Raw genomic sequence first — 14,075 nt, 5'->3', positions numbered from 1 at the left:
TGGGTAGTACTGATAACATATAACAACTCAGTTGCAGGCTGGAATAATGCTAATTCTATTAGCATTTCTCTTAGTAAGGAGACCACCACTGGGGGATCTGCCCCTTTCCAAATCTGTGCTTCTGCTGCTGTTTTATTGGTGCAGTTCATGTCAGTACTGTCAAACTTCCTTGCAAAACAATCCTGGGTTAGTCTCCTTGCAAAAAACAAAGAGGCAAGATACCAAACACAAAGCAAGACAAAAAACCTGAATAAGCAGAAAAATAAGGGGATTTTTCTTTACCACGGGTAGACTTCATATCCTGAACAATGAGCAACATTATAATACAGCATACACTGTTAAATAAACTGTTTCTCTATGTAAAAGATAGAAGAGTTTCTCTATAAGTTTCTCTCCCTTTGAGTCTATACTGCTTTATTCTGGAAATTAGATGTATTGTATATATCAGTTTGGGGATTTTTTAGTTCCTGTCAGCCTTAATCAGGGTGTAGAAAGAAACCAAAACATAGATTTTTTTTTTTCTTTTTTCTGATTGATGTTTCTTAGGGATTTTCAAGGAATTTTCCTCTTTCTGCATTGGGAGTTGAGTATGATTTTGAGAGAACCCCTTCTGATAAGGTAGAAAACTTTATCAGAGGCCAGTGTAAATTAAAAGATCCCTGGTCATATGTGTTACAGTAGGATGAGATTTCGGACTGGAGAAAGATTGGTTAAGATCCGCTTTTGGGTGGACCAGTGGGAGTAAAGGGCAAAAGAGGCATTGTTAAGCAGAAATGCTACTTCAGACTGGTGTTATGATGCATACCAGAAAATAAACAGCTCTTATACACCAAGAGTTTTTTTAGCCCACTATTCAAAATTATTGCTAGTCTCCAGCAGTACTGAACATGGCCAGGTGCTTGGTTGCAGAGCTTTGTTTACAGAGAGGATCCAGTAAGATCTGACAGCAGAAATTCTGAGAGTTTCAATTTTGTTTTCATGTCCTTGGAAATGTCTGGCATTGCCTTTTTATTTTAATTTATTAGTAACAGGTAATTTACTTCATTTTATTATCACAATATTGTAGGAGACTTAAAGATCACAATTGCCTCAAACACTGTCAAAGGCCACAGAAGGAATTTGCCATAAGAACAGCTACCACTGAGGGAGCTTGAGGTAAGCACAGAAGAGACAACTTTGGAGCAGGAAGGTGCTAATTTCAGGCCTAGCAGAGGTGAGATCTGGTATGGGCATCCCAGTTAATGCATCCTGGCAAAAATTCCTGTTGTGGGAACTGTGGGAAAGGAAGCTACTGCTTATGCACATATCACCACAAGTTCTTAGAACAGCATCTACACCCTCTAGATACCAGGAACTTGCTAAGGTGATAGCCCCAGAAGAGCAACTCCAGGAACCCCCACCACTTAGAAGCCCAGGATGAGGAAGGATGAACGGGATGCTACTGAATCCATGGAGTGGTGACTGTCTTCTGATTGATCTCCCTCTGTCTCTCTCCCTCTTCCTCCCCTTCCCCCACCTCAATTTCTTTCTATCTCTCTACTTCACATTTACTGTTAAATAGAATCCGTGCTATTGACTTTGGCATGTGGACCTGTTTTCACCTTAATTTGGGCAGAGGCATCTCTCAGTAATTGAATCATAATAAGTACGTGATTCTGATAAGTATCATAGAAAATTCTAGAGGCTGGGCAAGTCTAGAGTTCCTGGAGGGGTTCAGTCAGCCATCTGGGGAGGGCTGACAGGTGTTTCTCAGACATGCTAGATGTGAGGCAGTGACATAGACTGCATAGCAGTGGAAGGCTTTCAGATGCTGCATAGATAAGGAGGGGCCATGAGTAAACAAAAGCAAACAATCTTAACAAAGTGATTTGTTTTTTTCTTGTCCCAAAGTACTTGATTTCTAGTAACAAAAAGTCAAATGAATTTGTTTAAAATGTGCTGCCTATATGATGCCATCTTTGTGGAAGAGCTGTATTAATGGCAATCTCTCACTGGAAGAAGCCTAAGACAAGCATTTGGGGGACTGGAAGAAAACTATGATGATCTGCAACTCTCAGAAACAGGTGGAAGATAAGTGGCAAATCCTCTTATTTGGGTACCGTACAGGTACTCCACAAAGCTGCTAAAAGTGTGCTAGATTTTTCAGTGGATTTAGGACCAGATTCAAAGGCAGGTCCATCGTTTGTGTGCTCATCTTTATGAAAAAATACCACACAGTCATGGTCCTCCAGCTCAGGGCACTGAGACCTCCTTGGTCCATCATCTGTGTTGAAGACAGAGACCAAAGAATGCATTAGACACCTCTGCCTTACCCATACCCCTGTTTGTGAGGTGACCATCCTCATCCTGTAATGGGCCAACGTTGTTTTTATATTCCCTATTATCATTTATATATTTGAAAAAAACTCTTTTTATTGCCCCTCACAGTTTTGGCCAGCTTCAACTCCAGTTGAGTTTTGGCCAAATAAATGTTCTCCCTACAGTGGCAGCAGCATCTCTGTATTCCTCCTGTGTCATCTGACTTTGCTTCTGTTTGCTTTTTTGCCTTATTTCCAAGAGAAAATTCCTGTTCATCCAAGCCAGTCTTCTGCCCCATCTGCTTGAATTCCAGCATCTGTGAATTGCTGCTCCTTAGGACATGATGTTTAAAAAATGCAACGATGGACCCCAGCAACTGCAAAAAAATTTTCCCAGGGTATTTTACTCACTTGCATCCTAAGCAGCCTGATGTCTGCTCTCCTCATGTCCAGAGCTGAGGTTTTTCTGGGACTTTTCCTTCTCTCAACAGACATTTTAAACTCAATCACCTTGTGGTCACTGTGGCCAAGACAGCTGCCAATCTCCACTTTGCTTATGAGATTCTCTCTTTGGATGAGCAGGAGGTCAAGGAGGCATCTTCCTGAGTCAGGTCCCTTAGGACCTATTCCACAAAGTTGTCATCCAGGATCCTCAGGAATCTTTTGGCCTGGGTCGTACAAGCTGTGTGATGCTCCCAGTATATTTTTGGCAAGTTGAAGTCCCCCATAAGGACAAGGACAGCTGGCTTGCAAGTGTCCCTTAATTCCTCAAGGAATAGTTTGTCAGTGTTATCATCCTCCTGAGAGGTCTACAGTGGACTCCCATGATGACATTGTCATTATTTGTTTGCCCCTTGATTCTTACCCAGAGGCTCCCATTTGTGCCCTTGCCAACTGTCATGGTCTGAGCCTGGCGAAATGCCAGTGCTTCCATGAGAAAACCTCTTTTCTTGGTATCTGCTGTGAGATGTGATCAGAGACAGAGAAGAGCAGGCTCTAACTTATGATTGAAAGGAAAAAAAAAACTTTATTAACATAGAACTACAGGGAAAAAAAAAAACACACAGAACACGGGATGAAAACCTTCCAAATTTCCTCCTCCTCCCCCCACCAAATTTCTTAATTCCGCTGCCACCCTTTGGATAATCAATTCTCAGTTCTTTGAGAAGAGAGGAGTCCCTCTTGCACTACAGACTTCACCCAGGAAACAGTCGAAACTTCTCGTGTTTCCGTGTCACGTGTGGCACCGCCCGGAGAACATTTTGCCATCGTGACCTCTTCCTTCCATGTCCAGTGCTCTCACCACTGCACATGGACCAGAGCTGCTTCTAGGGTTTTCCCTTTAAGGATGCTTTGTCCAGTTCCAAAAAAAGAGCACAGTCCCTCTCCTTTTGGGACACCTGTCCCCCCCATGTTTCACCCCCTGGGGCTGAGGGGTCTCTCGAACAGAGATCATCTTCCTCTTCTTCTTCATCAAAGACGGAGGGCACCACCACCACCCTCCTCACCCGTCGTCTCTGTTCACACACCTTCACATCACTGCACTCTCCTGGCTCTGAGCCCTTGCCTCCCCCTAGATGCAGTCTCTGTGTCACAGGAACTCAAGGGTTCTGTCCATAGCTATCCAAGAAAAGTCCAGCCAAAAGCCACTCCATCATCTCCTCCCACCTAGAATTCTTCTCAACTTTTCTCAATCTCACCAACTCCAGGAGGAATCAGCATTTGCAAGGTTTCCATCGTCCCAAGAAGGGTTAAAAGTCCCAGGCTCTGCCGGTTTGGTTCATGAACTCCCACGGCTGGCTGCCCTGCTGGGCACCCCCCCCACCTTCTCCTTCACTCCAGCCGCGCTATCACAGGCACAGGCTGCTCTCTCTCTCTCTCTCTCCCTCCGGGGGGGGAATGGGGGATGGCTGCCCGAAGCCCTCGCAGTGCAATGCTCCTCCACCCTTCGGCCCAGGCCTGGCCTACCTCCCTCCGGCCACATGGCTCCCCTCCCCCCTGCCCAGCTAGGAGCTGGACAGGGGAGAGGTCTCCTTTGGTCCAGGGCCGGAACTCAAAAGGAACTTCCAGTGGGAGTTCACAGCTTTTAACCCCTGTGTTCTCAGAGGCGTATCCATGCCCTCAATGGACAAACCAGGTGCCAATATTAAAATCTGGACACCGATTGGCGTGACCACACCATCCCAAAAAAACCATTTCCTCTCAAACCACGACATTCCACCCTTCGCCTCTGAGAACACATATTTCTAAAAATATTATCAAAATTACAATAAACAAACTTCTACTTAAACAATAAAACCTCTACTAATCTATCTTAACCTAATACACGCTTTGCTCTTATTCTTCTTGATCACATCTCACAGTTTACCTTATCACTCGCCCAAAAGTCGATTTCCCGGACCAGGGAACCAAAAAATGTCATGGTCTGAGCCTGGCGAAATGCCAGTGCTTCCATGAGAAAACCTCTTTTCTTGGTATCTGCTGTGAGATGTGATCAGAGACAGAGAAGAGCAGGCTCTAACTTATGATTGAAAGGAAAAAAAAACTTTATTAACATAGAACTACAGGGAAAAAAAAAACACACAGAACACGGGATGAAAACCTTCCAAATTTCCTCCTCCTCCCCCCACCAAATTTCTTAATTCCGCTGCCACCCTTTGGATAATCAATTCTCAGTTCTTTGAGAAGAGAGGAGTCCCTCTTGCACTACAGACTTCACCCAGGAAACAGTCGAAACTTCTCGTGTTTCCGTGTCACGTGTGGCACCGCCCGGAGAACATTTTGCCATCGTGACCTCTTCCTTCCATGTCCAGTGCTCTCACCACTGCACATGGACCAGAGCTGCTTCTAGGGTTTTCCCTTTAAGGATGCTTTGTCCAGTTCCAAAAAAAGAGCACAGTCCCTCTCCTTTTGGGACACCTGTCCCCCCCATGTTTCACCCCCTGGGGCTGAGGGGTCTCTCGAACAGAGATCATCTTCCTCTTCTTCTTCATCAAAGACGGAGGGCACCACCACCACCCTCCTCACCCGTCGTCTCTGTTCACACACCTTCACATCACTGCACTCTCCTGGCTCTGAGCCCTTGCCTCCCCCTAGATGCAGTCTCTGTGTCACAGGAACTCAAGGGTTCTGTCCATAGCTATCCAAGAAAAGTCCAGCCAAAAGCCACTCCATCATCTCCTCCCACCTAGAATTCTTCTCAACTTTTCTCAATCTCACCAACTCCAGGAGGAATCAGCATTTGCAAGGTTTCCATCGTCCCAAGAAGGGTTAAAAGTCCCAGGCTCTGCCGGTTTGGTTCATGAACTCCCACGGCTGGCTGCCCTGCTGGGCACCCCCCCCACCTTCTCCTTCACTCCAGCCGCGCTATCACAGGCACAGGCTGCTCTCTCTCTCTCTCTCTCCCTCCGGGGGGGGAATGGGGGATGGCTGCCCGAAGCCCTCGCAGTGCAATGCTCCTCCACCCTTCGGCCCAGGCCTGGCCTACCTCCCTCCGGCCACATGGCTCCCCTCCCCCCTGCCCAGCTAGGAGCTGGACAGGGGAGAGGTCTCCTTTGGTCCAGGGCCGGAACTCAAAAGGAACTTCCAGTGGGAGTTCACAGCTTTTAACCCCTGTGTTCTCAGAGGCGTATCCATGCCCTCAATTTTTTTTTTTTTTTTTTTTTTTTTTTTTTTTTTTTTTTTTTTTTTTTTTTTTTTTTGGAAAAAAACTATTTATTAAACAAGAAAACTTAATATTAAACAATAAAACCCCTTGCTGCTCCAAAGGAGATGACACACCCAGAAAGTCCCCTCCCCAGATTCCAGTTCAGCTCACTCAGTCCCTTATCAGTTCCTCCGGCGCTGGAAATGCCGTGGCCCAGGCCCGGCCCGGCCCACCGAGGCGAGCTGCTGGTGCTCTTATGGTTGTTCAGTCCAGAGCAGGTGTGAACAGGTCCAGAGAAAGGGGAAAAAAAGGAAAAAAAGCGCAGTCCAGGGAACTTCTTTGCCTCAGCTAGCTAAACTAACTAAAAAGCAAGGAAAAAAAAAAGTGCCCTGTCCCGCCCTGTCCCGCTCTTATTCTTCTTGATCACATCTCACAGTTTACCTTATCACTCGCCCAAAAGTCGATTTCCCGGACCAGGGAACCAAAAAATGTCATGGTCTGAGCCTGGCGAAATGCCAGTGCTTCCATGAGAAAACCTCTTTTCTTGGTATCTGCTGTGAGATGTGATCAGAGACAGAGAAGAGCAGGCTCTAACTTATGATTGAAAGGAAAAAAAAAACTTTATTAACATAGAACTACAGGGAAAAAAAAAAACACACAGAACACGGGATGAAAACCTTCCAAATTTCCTCCTCCTCCCCCCACCAAATTTCTTAATTCCGCTGCCACCCTTTGGATAATCAATTCTCAGTTCTTTGAGAAGAGAGGAGTCCCTCTTGCACTACAGACTTCACCCAGGAAACAGTCGAAACTTCTCGTGTTTCCGTGTCACGTGTGGCACCGCCCGGAGAACATTTTGCCATCGTGACCTCTTCCTTCCATGTCCAGTGCTCTCACCACTGCACATGGACCAGAGCTGCTTCTAGGGTTTTCCCTTTAAGGATGCTTTGTCCAGTTCCAAAAAAAGAGCACAGTCCCTCTCCTTTTGGGACACCTGTCCCCCCCATGTTTCACCCCCTGGGGCTGAGGGGTCTCTCGAACAGAGATCATCTTCCTCTTCTTCTTCATCAAAGACGGAGGGCACCACCACCACCCTCCTCACCCGTCGTCTCTGTTCACACACCTTCACATCACTGCACTCTCCTGGCTCTGAGCCCTTGCCTCCCCCTAGATGCAGTCTCTGTGTCACAGGAACTCAAGGGTTCTGTCCATAGCTATCCAAGAAAAGTCCAGCCAAAAGCCACTCCATCATCTCCTCCCACCTAGAATTCTTCTCAACTTTTCTCAATCTCACCAACTCCAGGAGGAATCAGCATTTGCAAGGTTTCCATCGTCCCAAGAAGGGTTAAAAGTCCCAGGCTCTGCCGGTTTGGTTCATGAACTCCCACGGCTGGCTGCCCTGCTGGGCACCCCCCCCACCTTCTCCTTCACTCCAGCCGCGCTATCACAGGCACAGGCTGCTCTCTCTCTCTCTCTCTCCCTCCGGGGGGGGAATGGGGGATGGCTGCCCGAAGCCCTCGCAGTGCAATGCTCCTCCACCCTTCGGCCCAGGCCTGGCCTACCTCCCTCCGGCCACATGGCTCCCCTCCCCCCTGCCCAGCTAGGAGCTGGACAGGGGAGAGGTCTCCTTTGGTCCAGGGCCGGAACTCAAAAGGAACTTCCAGTGGGAGTTCACAGCTTTTAACCCCTGTGTTCTCAGAGGCGTATCCATGCCCTCAATGGACAAACCAGGTGCCAATATTAAAATCTGGACACCGATTGGCGTGACCACACCATCCCAAAAAAACCATTTCCTCTCAAACCACGACACCAACTCTGAGCTCCATACATTCTAACCCTTCTATTACATACAGTGTGACTCCTTCTGCCCTACATTTTCCTTCTGAAGAGCCTGGAAACATCCATCAAGGCACTGCAGTCATAATACTCATCCCGGAACTATTACCACTGGTTTTACTATTACCACTGGTGTCAAATCTCTGGTCATGCAAATTATACTGTTTTGCAACACACAGTCCAGATGTAATTTGCAGGAATGTAGCATGCAATTGGCTTTCAAAGCAAGGTTAATAAATGGGTACCTAATTTTATCTCTTGATATAAGTGGTGAAATCCTTCTAAATTTAGAGATGACTATGCACTGGCTAACAGTAAAATTCAGCCAATCACATAATTACTGAAACCTGCAGGACAGAGCTCCTGAAATTCTCAGCTAGTTTTAATCAAATTTGTCTGTTGCACTTTGCCATGAAAAATGGGAGGATTCATACTGCATCTCAAGTGAAGAGGAAGAGCAGCACTCACCAACTAGGACAGCCAAATGAAGGAGTAATTTCAGTGCAGACACCAATTCATTCTTAAACATGTTCAGAAGAGAATCCTTTTGGAGCCAGTGAGTAACTACTCAGACTTTCCACTAGCACTTCAAAATGCAAAGAATCATGGAATTGTAGAATTCCATGTTAGAAGGAACCTTAAAGACCATCTAGTTCCAACTCCCTGCCATAGGCAGCAGCACCTTGTACCCCTGCCTTGGACTGAGACCAGGTTGCTCAGAACCTCATCCTTGAGCTTTTCCAGGGATAGAGCATACACAGCTTCTCTGGGCACCCTGTTCCTATGTCTCACTGTCCTCCCAGTGAAGAATTTCTTCCTATTATCTAAACTAAATCTATCCTCTTTCAGTTTGAGGCTACTACCCCTTGTTCTTTTACTATAGGCCTTGCTAAAAACTCTGTCCATATTTATTATAACCTCCGTTTATGGATTTCAGGGCTTCAGTGACATCACTCTGGAGCCTGAGTCATGTAAGGTGGCTGTATTATATCAAATAAAGTTTACATTAACTATGAATGAGCCAAACTATAGTTGAATGAGATTTGTTCAAATCCTATGTTACAAAGATCTAGGTTCTTTCAGTCCTTTGGAGGTCTCAGGATACTCCTCGTTACTGCTGGAGCCATCTTATGCACAGAAAAACGCTCTAGTCTGGTCCCTACCAGTTAAAGACACGGATCCTATGCGGGATGACGAGCGTGTAAAATGTGTACCTACAGAGCAGCAAATAATTTTGTCTATGATTTCGGTGTTCTTGGAGTCCTTACTTCTATACAAAGATTTTAATGCTATTTTAGGAAGGAAAATAGACACTCTCTTCTTGCAAAAATTTGCATTGAGGAATATTTTATTTATAATATGCATTTTAAAAGTGCCATGGCAAGAAGTGGCTTTGATTTTGAAGAAGAATCGTTTTGAATAATTAACCATGAATTACTCTACTTAGAAGAAAATAATTATAGGTTGGACATAGCTGCTTCAAATGAGATACATGGAGTTAGTGACTATTGAAAAAATAAGGCCACCTGCTAGAAGCTGAAATAAATATAAAAAAGAACTTTCCCTTACAGTCAGGATTTAACTGTGGTATTTTAAAATGTCTCCAATTTCAAACATGCAAATTTCTTCTAGACAGAATTATTAGTAGAACTACATTGTTGAATTACAAAATCCTCAGTGTAATAATTAAAGAAGGTAGCTTTATCCTTTAAAAGAGATTTGTGATTAAGTCTTGTTTTAATATCTGAGCTTTTGCTCAGAACTACTGAGAACACTATAAATACCTTTTCAAATAATAAAAAAGATTAATCTTTTTTAAACCCAAGGTATTTTTTACAAGTAAATGTTTTATGGTGCTTTTTCAAATGTATGTTTGTAGTACATGTATAGAGATGTGTACATAAGCAGCATGACTGCCTTCAGTTTTGGGTGTAAGGGGTTTGACATCCATGCACCATTATATTTCATTAGATGGAAAAGAATAATTCCACAGGGTTTTTTTTTGTAATTGTACTTAGGAAAATACTGGCAGCATAGTGGCAGAATAGCCTAAGATTATGTACTGCTTTTTAAAAACTCTTATTTATTTGAAAATCACCTGAATACTACAAGAATAAATCCTAGTAATTTTTTTCTTTCAACTACTTAAAATTTATGGGTGTTTTTTTTTTTTTCCATCAACACAAGTTTCATCTTTCATAACTTGAAATTTTCTACGAAAGTCTCAAATGTTACTGCAAACTGATGATTTTTTGTGCCTCTGTAAATGCCATTCTCAAGGTCATTATTGCATGCCTATATAACCTGTGTTACTTCCTTTCCAATGAGTTTTGCTTACATATATCTATTGTGTGATATTGCTTATGCCCCCTATTACCCTGTAATGTGTTATTGAAGTCCAGTTATGGAAACAAAAGTTTTCATGGATATTTATCCTTCTTATAATTGTCATGCCAGTTCTACATAACACACTGATAGTTTGTTTTGTTTTCAGAACAAAAGTTTTTTCCAATTTAACCTTGTTTTTTAGTGTGCTTTAGGAAAAGGTAGTAGTGACTGGTAGCCAAAGGCAGATAGGTGAAATAAACTTGTGGCATGTAGAGTTGGATGCCCAGAAATAGTAGCCTTTGCTGGGGGAGAAGCTGAGATAATGGCCTTTCTATAAACTTTAAAGCTAAAATTATTCTTTGGTGGGGGTGGATAATGATTTTTGTAATAAAAATGTAAGGTATTTATCATTAACTAAAACAATTGCAAAAAGATTATAATATGTACATCTTCATTAGTGGCTATTTAATTTTTAACTTTTTATTCTTTTGTAGCACAAGTCAGAGCACTGCAAAGCCAGCCAGAGGCTGTTCGAGTGTTTAAACCCTGCATACTTATGAACACAGTATCTGAGCATTAGTTGTGTTAGGTCACTCCAGAGCCAATGTTTGTTATCTTAATGTGAGAGTGCTCCCACCTTTTGTGGTTGGACTGTTGCCATGTTGGCCTATCTTTGAAAGTGAATAATACCTTCTGCTGATTTTTGGGGTTACCTTCCAGATGTTTCTAAAAGGCTTTACTTTGAACCGGTGAGAAAATGATGTGGAGCATCTTACTACAAAAAGTAGGCCTTCTAGAACATAGTTTAGAATTTCTAAGTTCTGCTGTAATTTCTGGACATACAGGGTATTGGACTGAGTTCATATTAAATTATTTAAAATATATCCAATTCTACTGTAACAACTTCTTACCACAATAGTATTTAGCCACACTTTACTAATTCCCCCCTCCTTTGTTATAATCAAAACCCCTTTCTTTATAATGTGGATATTAATCTTTCTCCTGAGTGTTTTAGAACCCTCATTTTTATTTGATCTAGAAGCATATAAATTATGAGCAACTTTGAGCAAGTCAAGAATACTGTGAAGGACTAAAGTAAAACTACAGATAATGTGGAGGAGTCATTCCCTTTATGAACAATACAACCAGAACAGTCTGGGTAAGGTCTTCCAGCTTTCCCGATTGAATAAGTCTGATTATTCTCATTATTTAGAAATCTTACTTTGAAAAAGGAGGAAAAGTTTCCTTTCAGAATTTAATTGCCAAAATGTGTTTATAAAAAAAAGGCAATGAGAAAATGGGACATTTAATTATGATTTTAAATTATTTAAATTCTGGTGCACCTGTTTAATCAAAAGAAAATAATGTATGCACAGTAAGGTCCTTCCATTATGTTTTTGATGACAATAGCAGATATTATGAAAGTGTAATAGGAAGAGAATATTTAACATTTTGGTTCATTGTGTCAGGAGACAGAAGAATTATTTTACTGGATAATTTTTAGAAAATTCTGCTATATGAAGCTATAAAATTCCAATTCAGGTATATCTGATTACCATATAAAGTTAAATGCTCACCCAAATATTTAATTAGATATTTGATTCATATGCTTGTAAGAAAAATGTATTATCCTCAGATACATACATCTGTACAGAGTACTGCAGAGCTGATACCCTGACACATGAGCATTTTCTGCATACAGCACAGAAGAGCTGTAATTACAGGATTCAGTACATTCTTTTCATATAATTACACCTTCAGTCTGTGAAGAGTGTGGTTTGTGCTGTTGCTGGACTGAGATTTACAATGAGCCGAGCTGCTGTATGAATAACCTCTGCTTCTTGGCTCCTGACGCTGGAATGTGTGAAGGGGCAGGCTGCTGCAGAAAGAGGTGGTATCCTAGCACTTGAATGGTGTGCTGAATTCTTCCACTCTTGCCAACTTTTGGGGCAGAGCTTATGCAGTGTGCAGATCAGGCTACTGGAAACAGAGATTATGATATATTACTTGGGACAGATGTGAGCTGTCTACTGATTCATCAGTAGATTAAATCATTGTAAAATGTTCTTTCAGAAAGGAAACCATTGTGTGGTGCCAAATATTCTGCAATAATGTGTTAAAGGTGTCTCAAACTAGGAAGTCAAATTTGTTCCAGTTTGGTAATACATTAAATAGAGTAATGTCTATTCCTCTCAAAATATGTTGGCTAAATATTTTCTAAAATGTTTTAAGTATTTTAAAATGTTTTAAATATTGTAAAAATATTTTTAAAATATTGGCTTAGTGTTTGTTCAGCAGTTGGGCAGTGATGCCTGCAAGAGGAAAGCATGAAAGAAAATACATAATAATTATAATAATACAAGCTTTAAACTGTGTGGTAAGCTAGATATGAAGTCAGTCATTGAATGCTTAGTAGAAAATACAATATTTACATAAGAGATTTATCTCTGTTCTGTGCCCCAAAAGACAAAACTAAGTAGAACTAAATTATTAAAATTAATGGTTTCTGTTAGTGCCAATGTTTTCAAACTTTTTAACATACCTGTTATGGATAGGTAATGTGATAATTGGCTCTCGCAATTAGGGGATAAATATTGTATGTTAAGAGAGGTTTTGTTGATGTGTGGTTTTGTTACTGTAGTTTTTGTTTAGATGTCCTCAGTTCTCCCCACAGTCCCCTTTCCCCACTCTGTGCTGGTGCTGCCAGACAGCCTGGGCTGTCCGCACAGGTGAGAGGAAGGTGTCCATGTGCCCCTTCCATGGGGCAGTTGGGAATGGAAAAGCTTGTTGCTCAGGATTGCAGCATGGCAACACCTGACCTCCAATCAAGCTCCAAGAAAGCAGTCTCCACCAATAAAGGGCAAAAAGAGCTGAGAGACAGACTTTGGAGGGGCCAGGGTTACCTGATGCAACGCCAGGGGTATAGAAGGTGGAGCAGCCATTTCGTGGGTGAGCACGTGGAGGTTTAGTTCCATGCTCCCAGAGCTGTTCTTTTTCCTTATTCAGTCCTTTGTTGTATTTGGTAAGGTTTAATAAACTTTCTAAAATTCTAAAGTGAGCAGTCATTTCTCACATATCTGACTTTAAAACTTCTAAGAGGCTTTTTTAATGTGTGCAAGAATTTTTATGTCTGTTTATACTGTAGCGTTGTCATAGCTAGCAGATGAGAGGGGAAAGCACTTGTAAATGAGTTAGTCTTTTGTTGGATGAACTGAAGCCAGAACACTGAATATTCTGGACAGGCAGTTCAAAGAGTGTTTGTAAAAATAGGGAAAATATTTAGTTTCTCTTTAATATATCTTTTGTCTAGGTGTTTCTCTCTAACTGCAAACTTCAGATTACTGAAATTGTTGAGTTGATGCATATTTGAAAATTCCTATCCACATAGTATCTGTCTTAATCTTTAATATAGTTCCTAGCTCAGTTTTTATCCCCAGTTATGCAACAGACTACATATCTGTACAGTCTTAACAGATAAAGAAAACAATTACCTTTTGTTTTATGATTTTATATATAATTTCTTCATTTATTTCACTTACAAACCCAACCACTGCTAATTCTAGTGAGATTTAAAGAAATTATTCACTTTATTTTCTTTTAGCTTGTCTTCTCATTGTTGAGTCTTTAGTCTGCACATGTTCAGCTTTTCCTCCAAAGTGTTGGAGTCTCATCCCTCCAAGAAGCATAGTTCCATGGGCAATTCACACTTTGCTGTGACTGCTCTGTGGATTCCAGCCAGAACAGGGTTTTTTTTGCAGTAGCCAGGAGGGGCACGGCCAGGACCCTGTGATTATTCTGTTCCCTCATCATGTGCAGGGGTGGCAGGAAAGGGCCAGCTGGGTAGCGCAGTGGAGCAAGTGTTGGTTTCATGTGGGGAATACTCCCGTGTTAATCGTTTGCCTGTCCTGTACACTCTGTTATTAATATTGGGGAATATCATTCCCAACCTGTGGCAGGTAGTTAACATG

The 14,075-nt window shown here is 42.2% G+C and overlaps 1 protein-coding gene across 22 annotated transcripts in view; it reads left to right on the top strand.

Annotated features, from left to right (window-relative positions):
- Positions 1–14,075, top strand: part of KIAA0825 (KIAA0825 ortholog) — a 241,664-nt gene that overhangs the window by 196,096 nt on the left and 31,493 nt on the right. For 3 of the 22 annotated variants that reach the window (XR_009490288.1, XM_059873648.1, XM_059873631.1), the window contains one exon: positions 1,067–1,155. The exons of the other annotated variants lie outside the window; for them this stretch is intronic. Coding sequence is in view for 2 of the 3 variants with exons in the window: in XM_059873648.1 (XP_059729631.1) it covers positions 1,067–1,154 (88 nt within the window). In the remaining variant the exon portion in view is untranslated. The remainder of the gene's footprint in view (positions 1–1,066; positions 1,156–14,075) is intronic. 22 annotated transcript variants of the gene reach the window in all.

The sequence above is a fragment of the Haemorhous mexicanus genome, chromosome Z (genome assembly GCF_027477595.1).
Source record: "Haemorhous mexicanus isolate bHaeMex1 chromosome Z, bHaeMex1.pri, whole genome shotgun sequence".
NCBI classification, from domain to species: domain Eukaryota; kingdom Metazoa; phylum Chordata; class Aves; order Passeriformes; family Fringillidae; genus Haemorhous; species Haemorhous mexicanus.
Note: the sequence above shows the minus strand (reverse complement) of the source record. Positions and strands in the feature narration are given on the sequence as shown.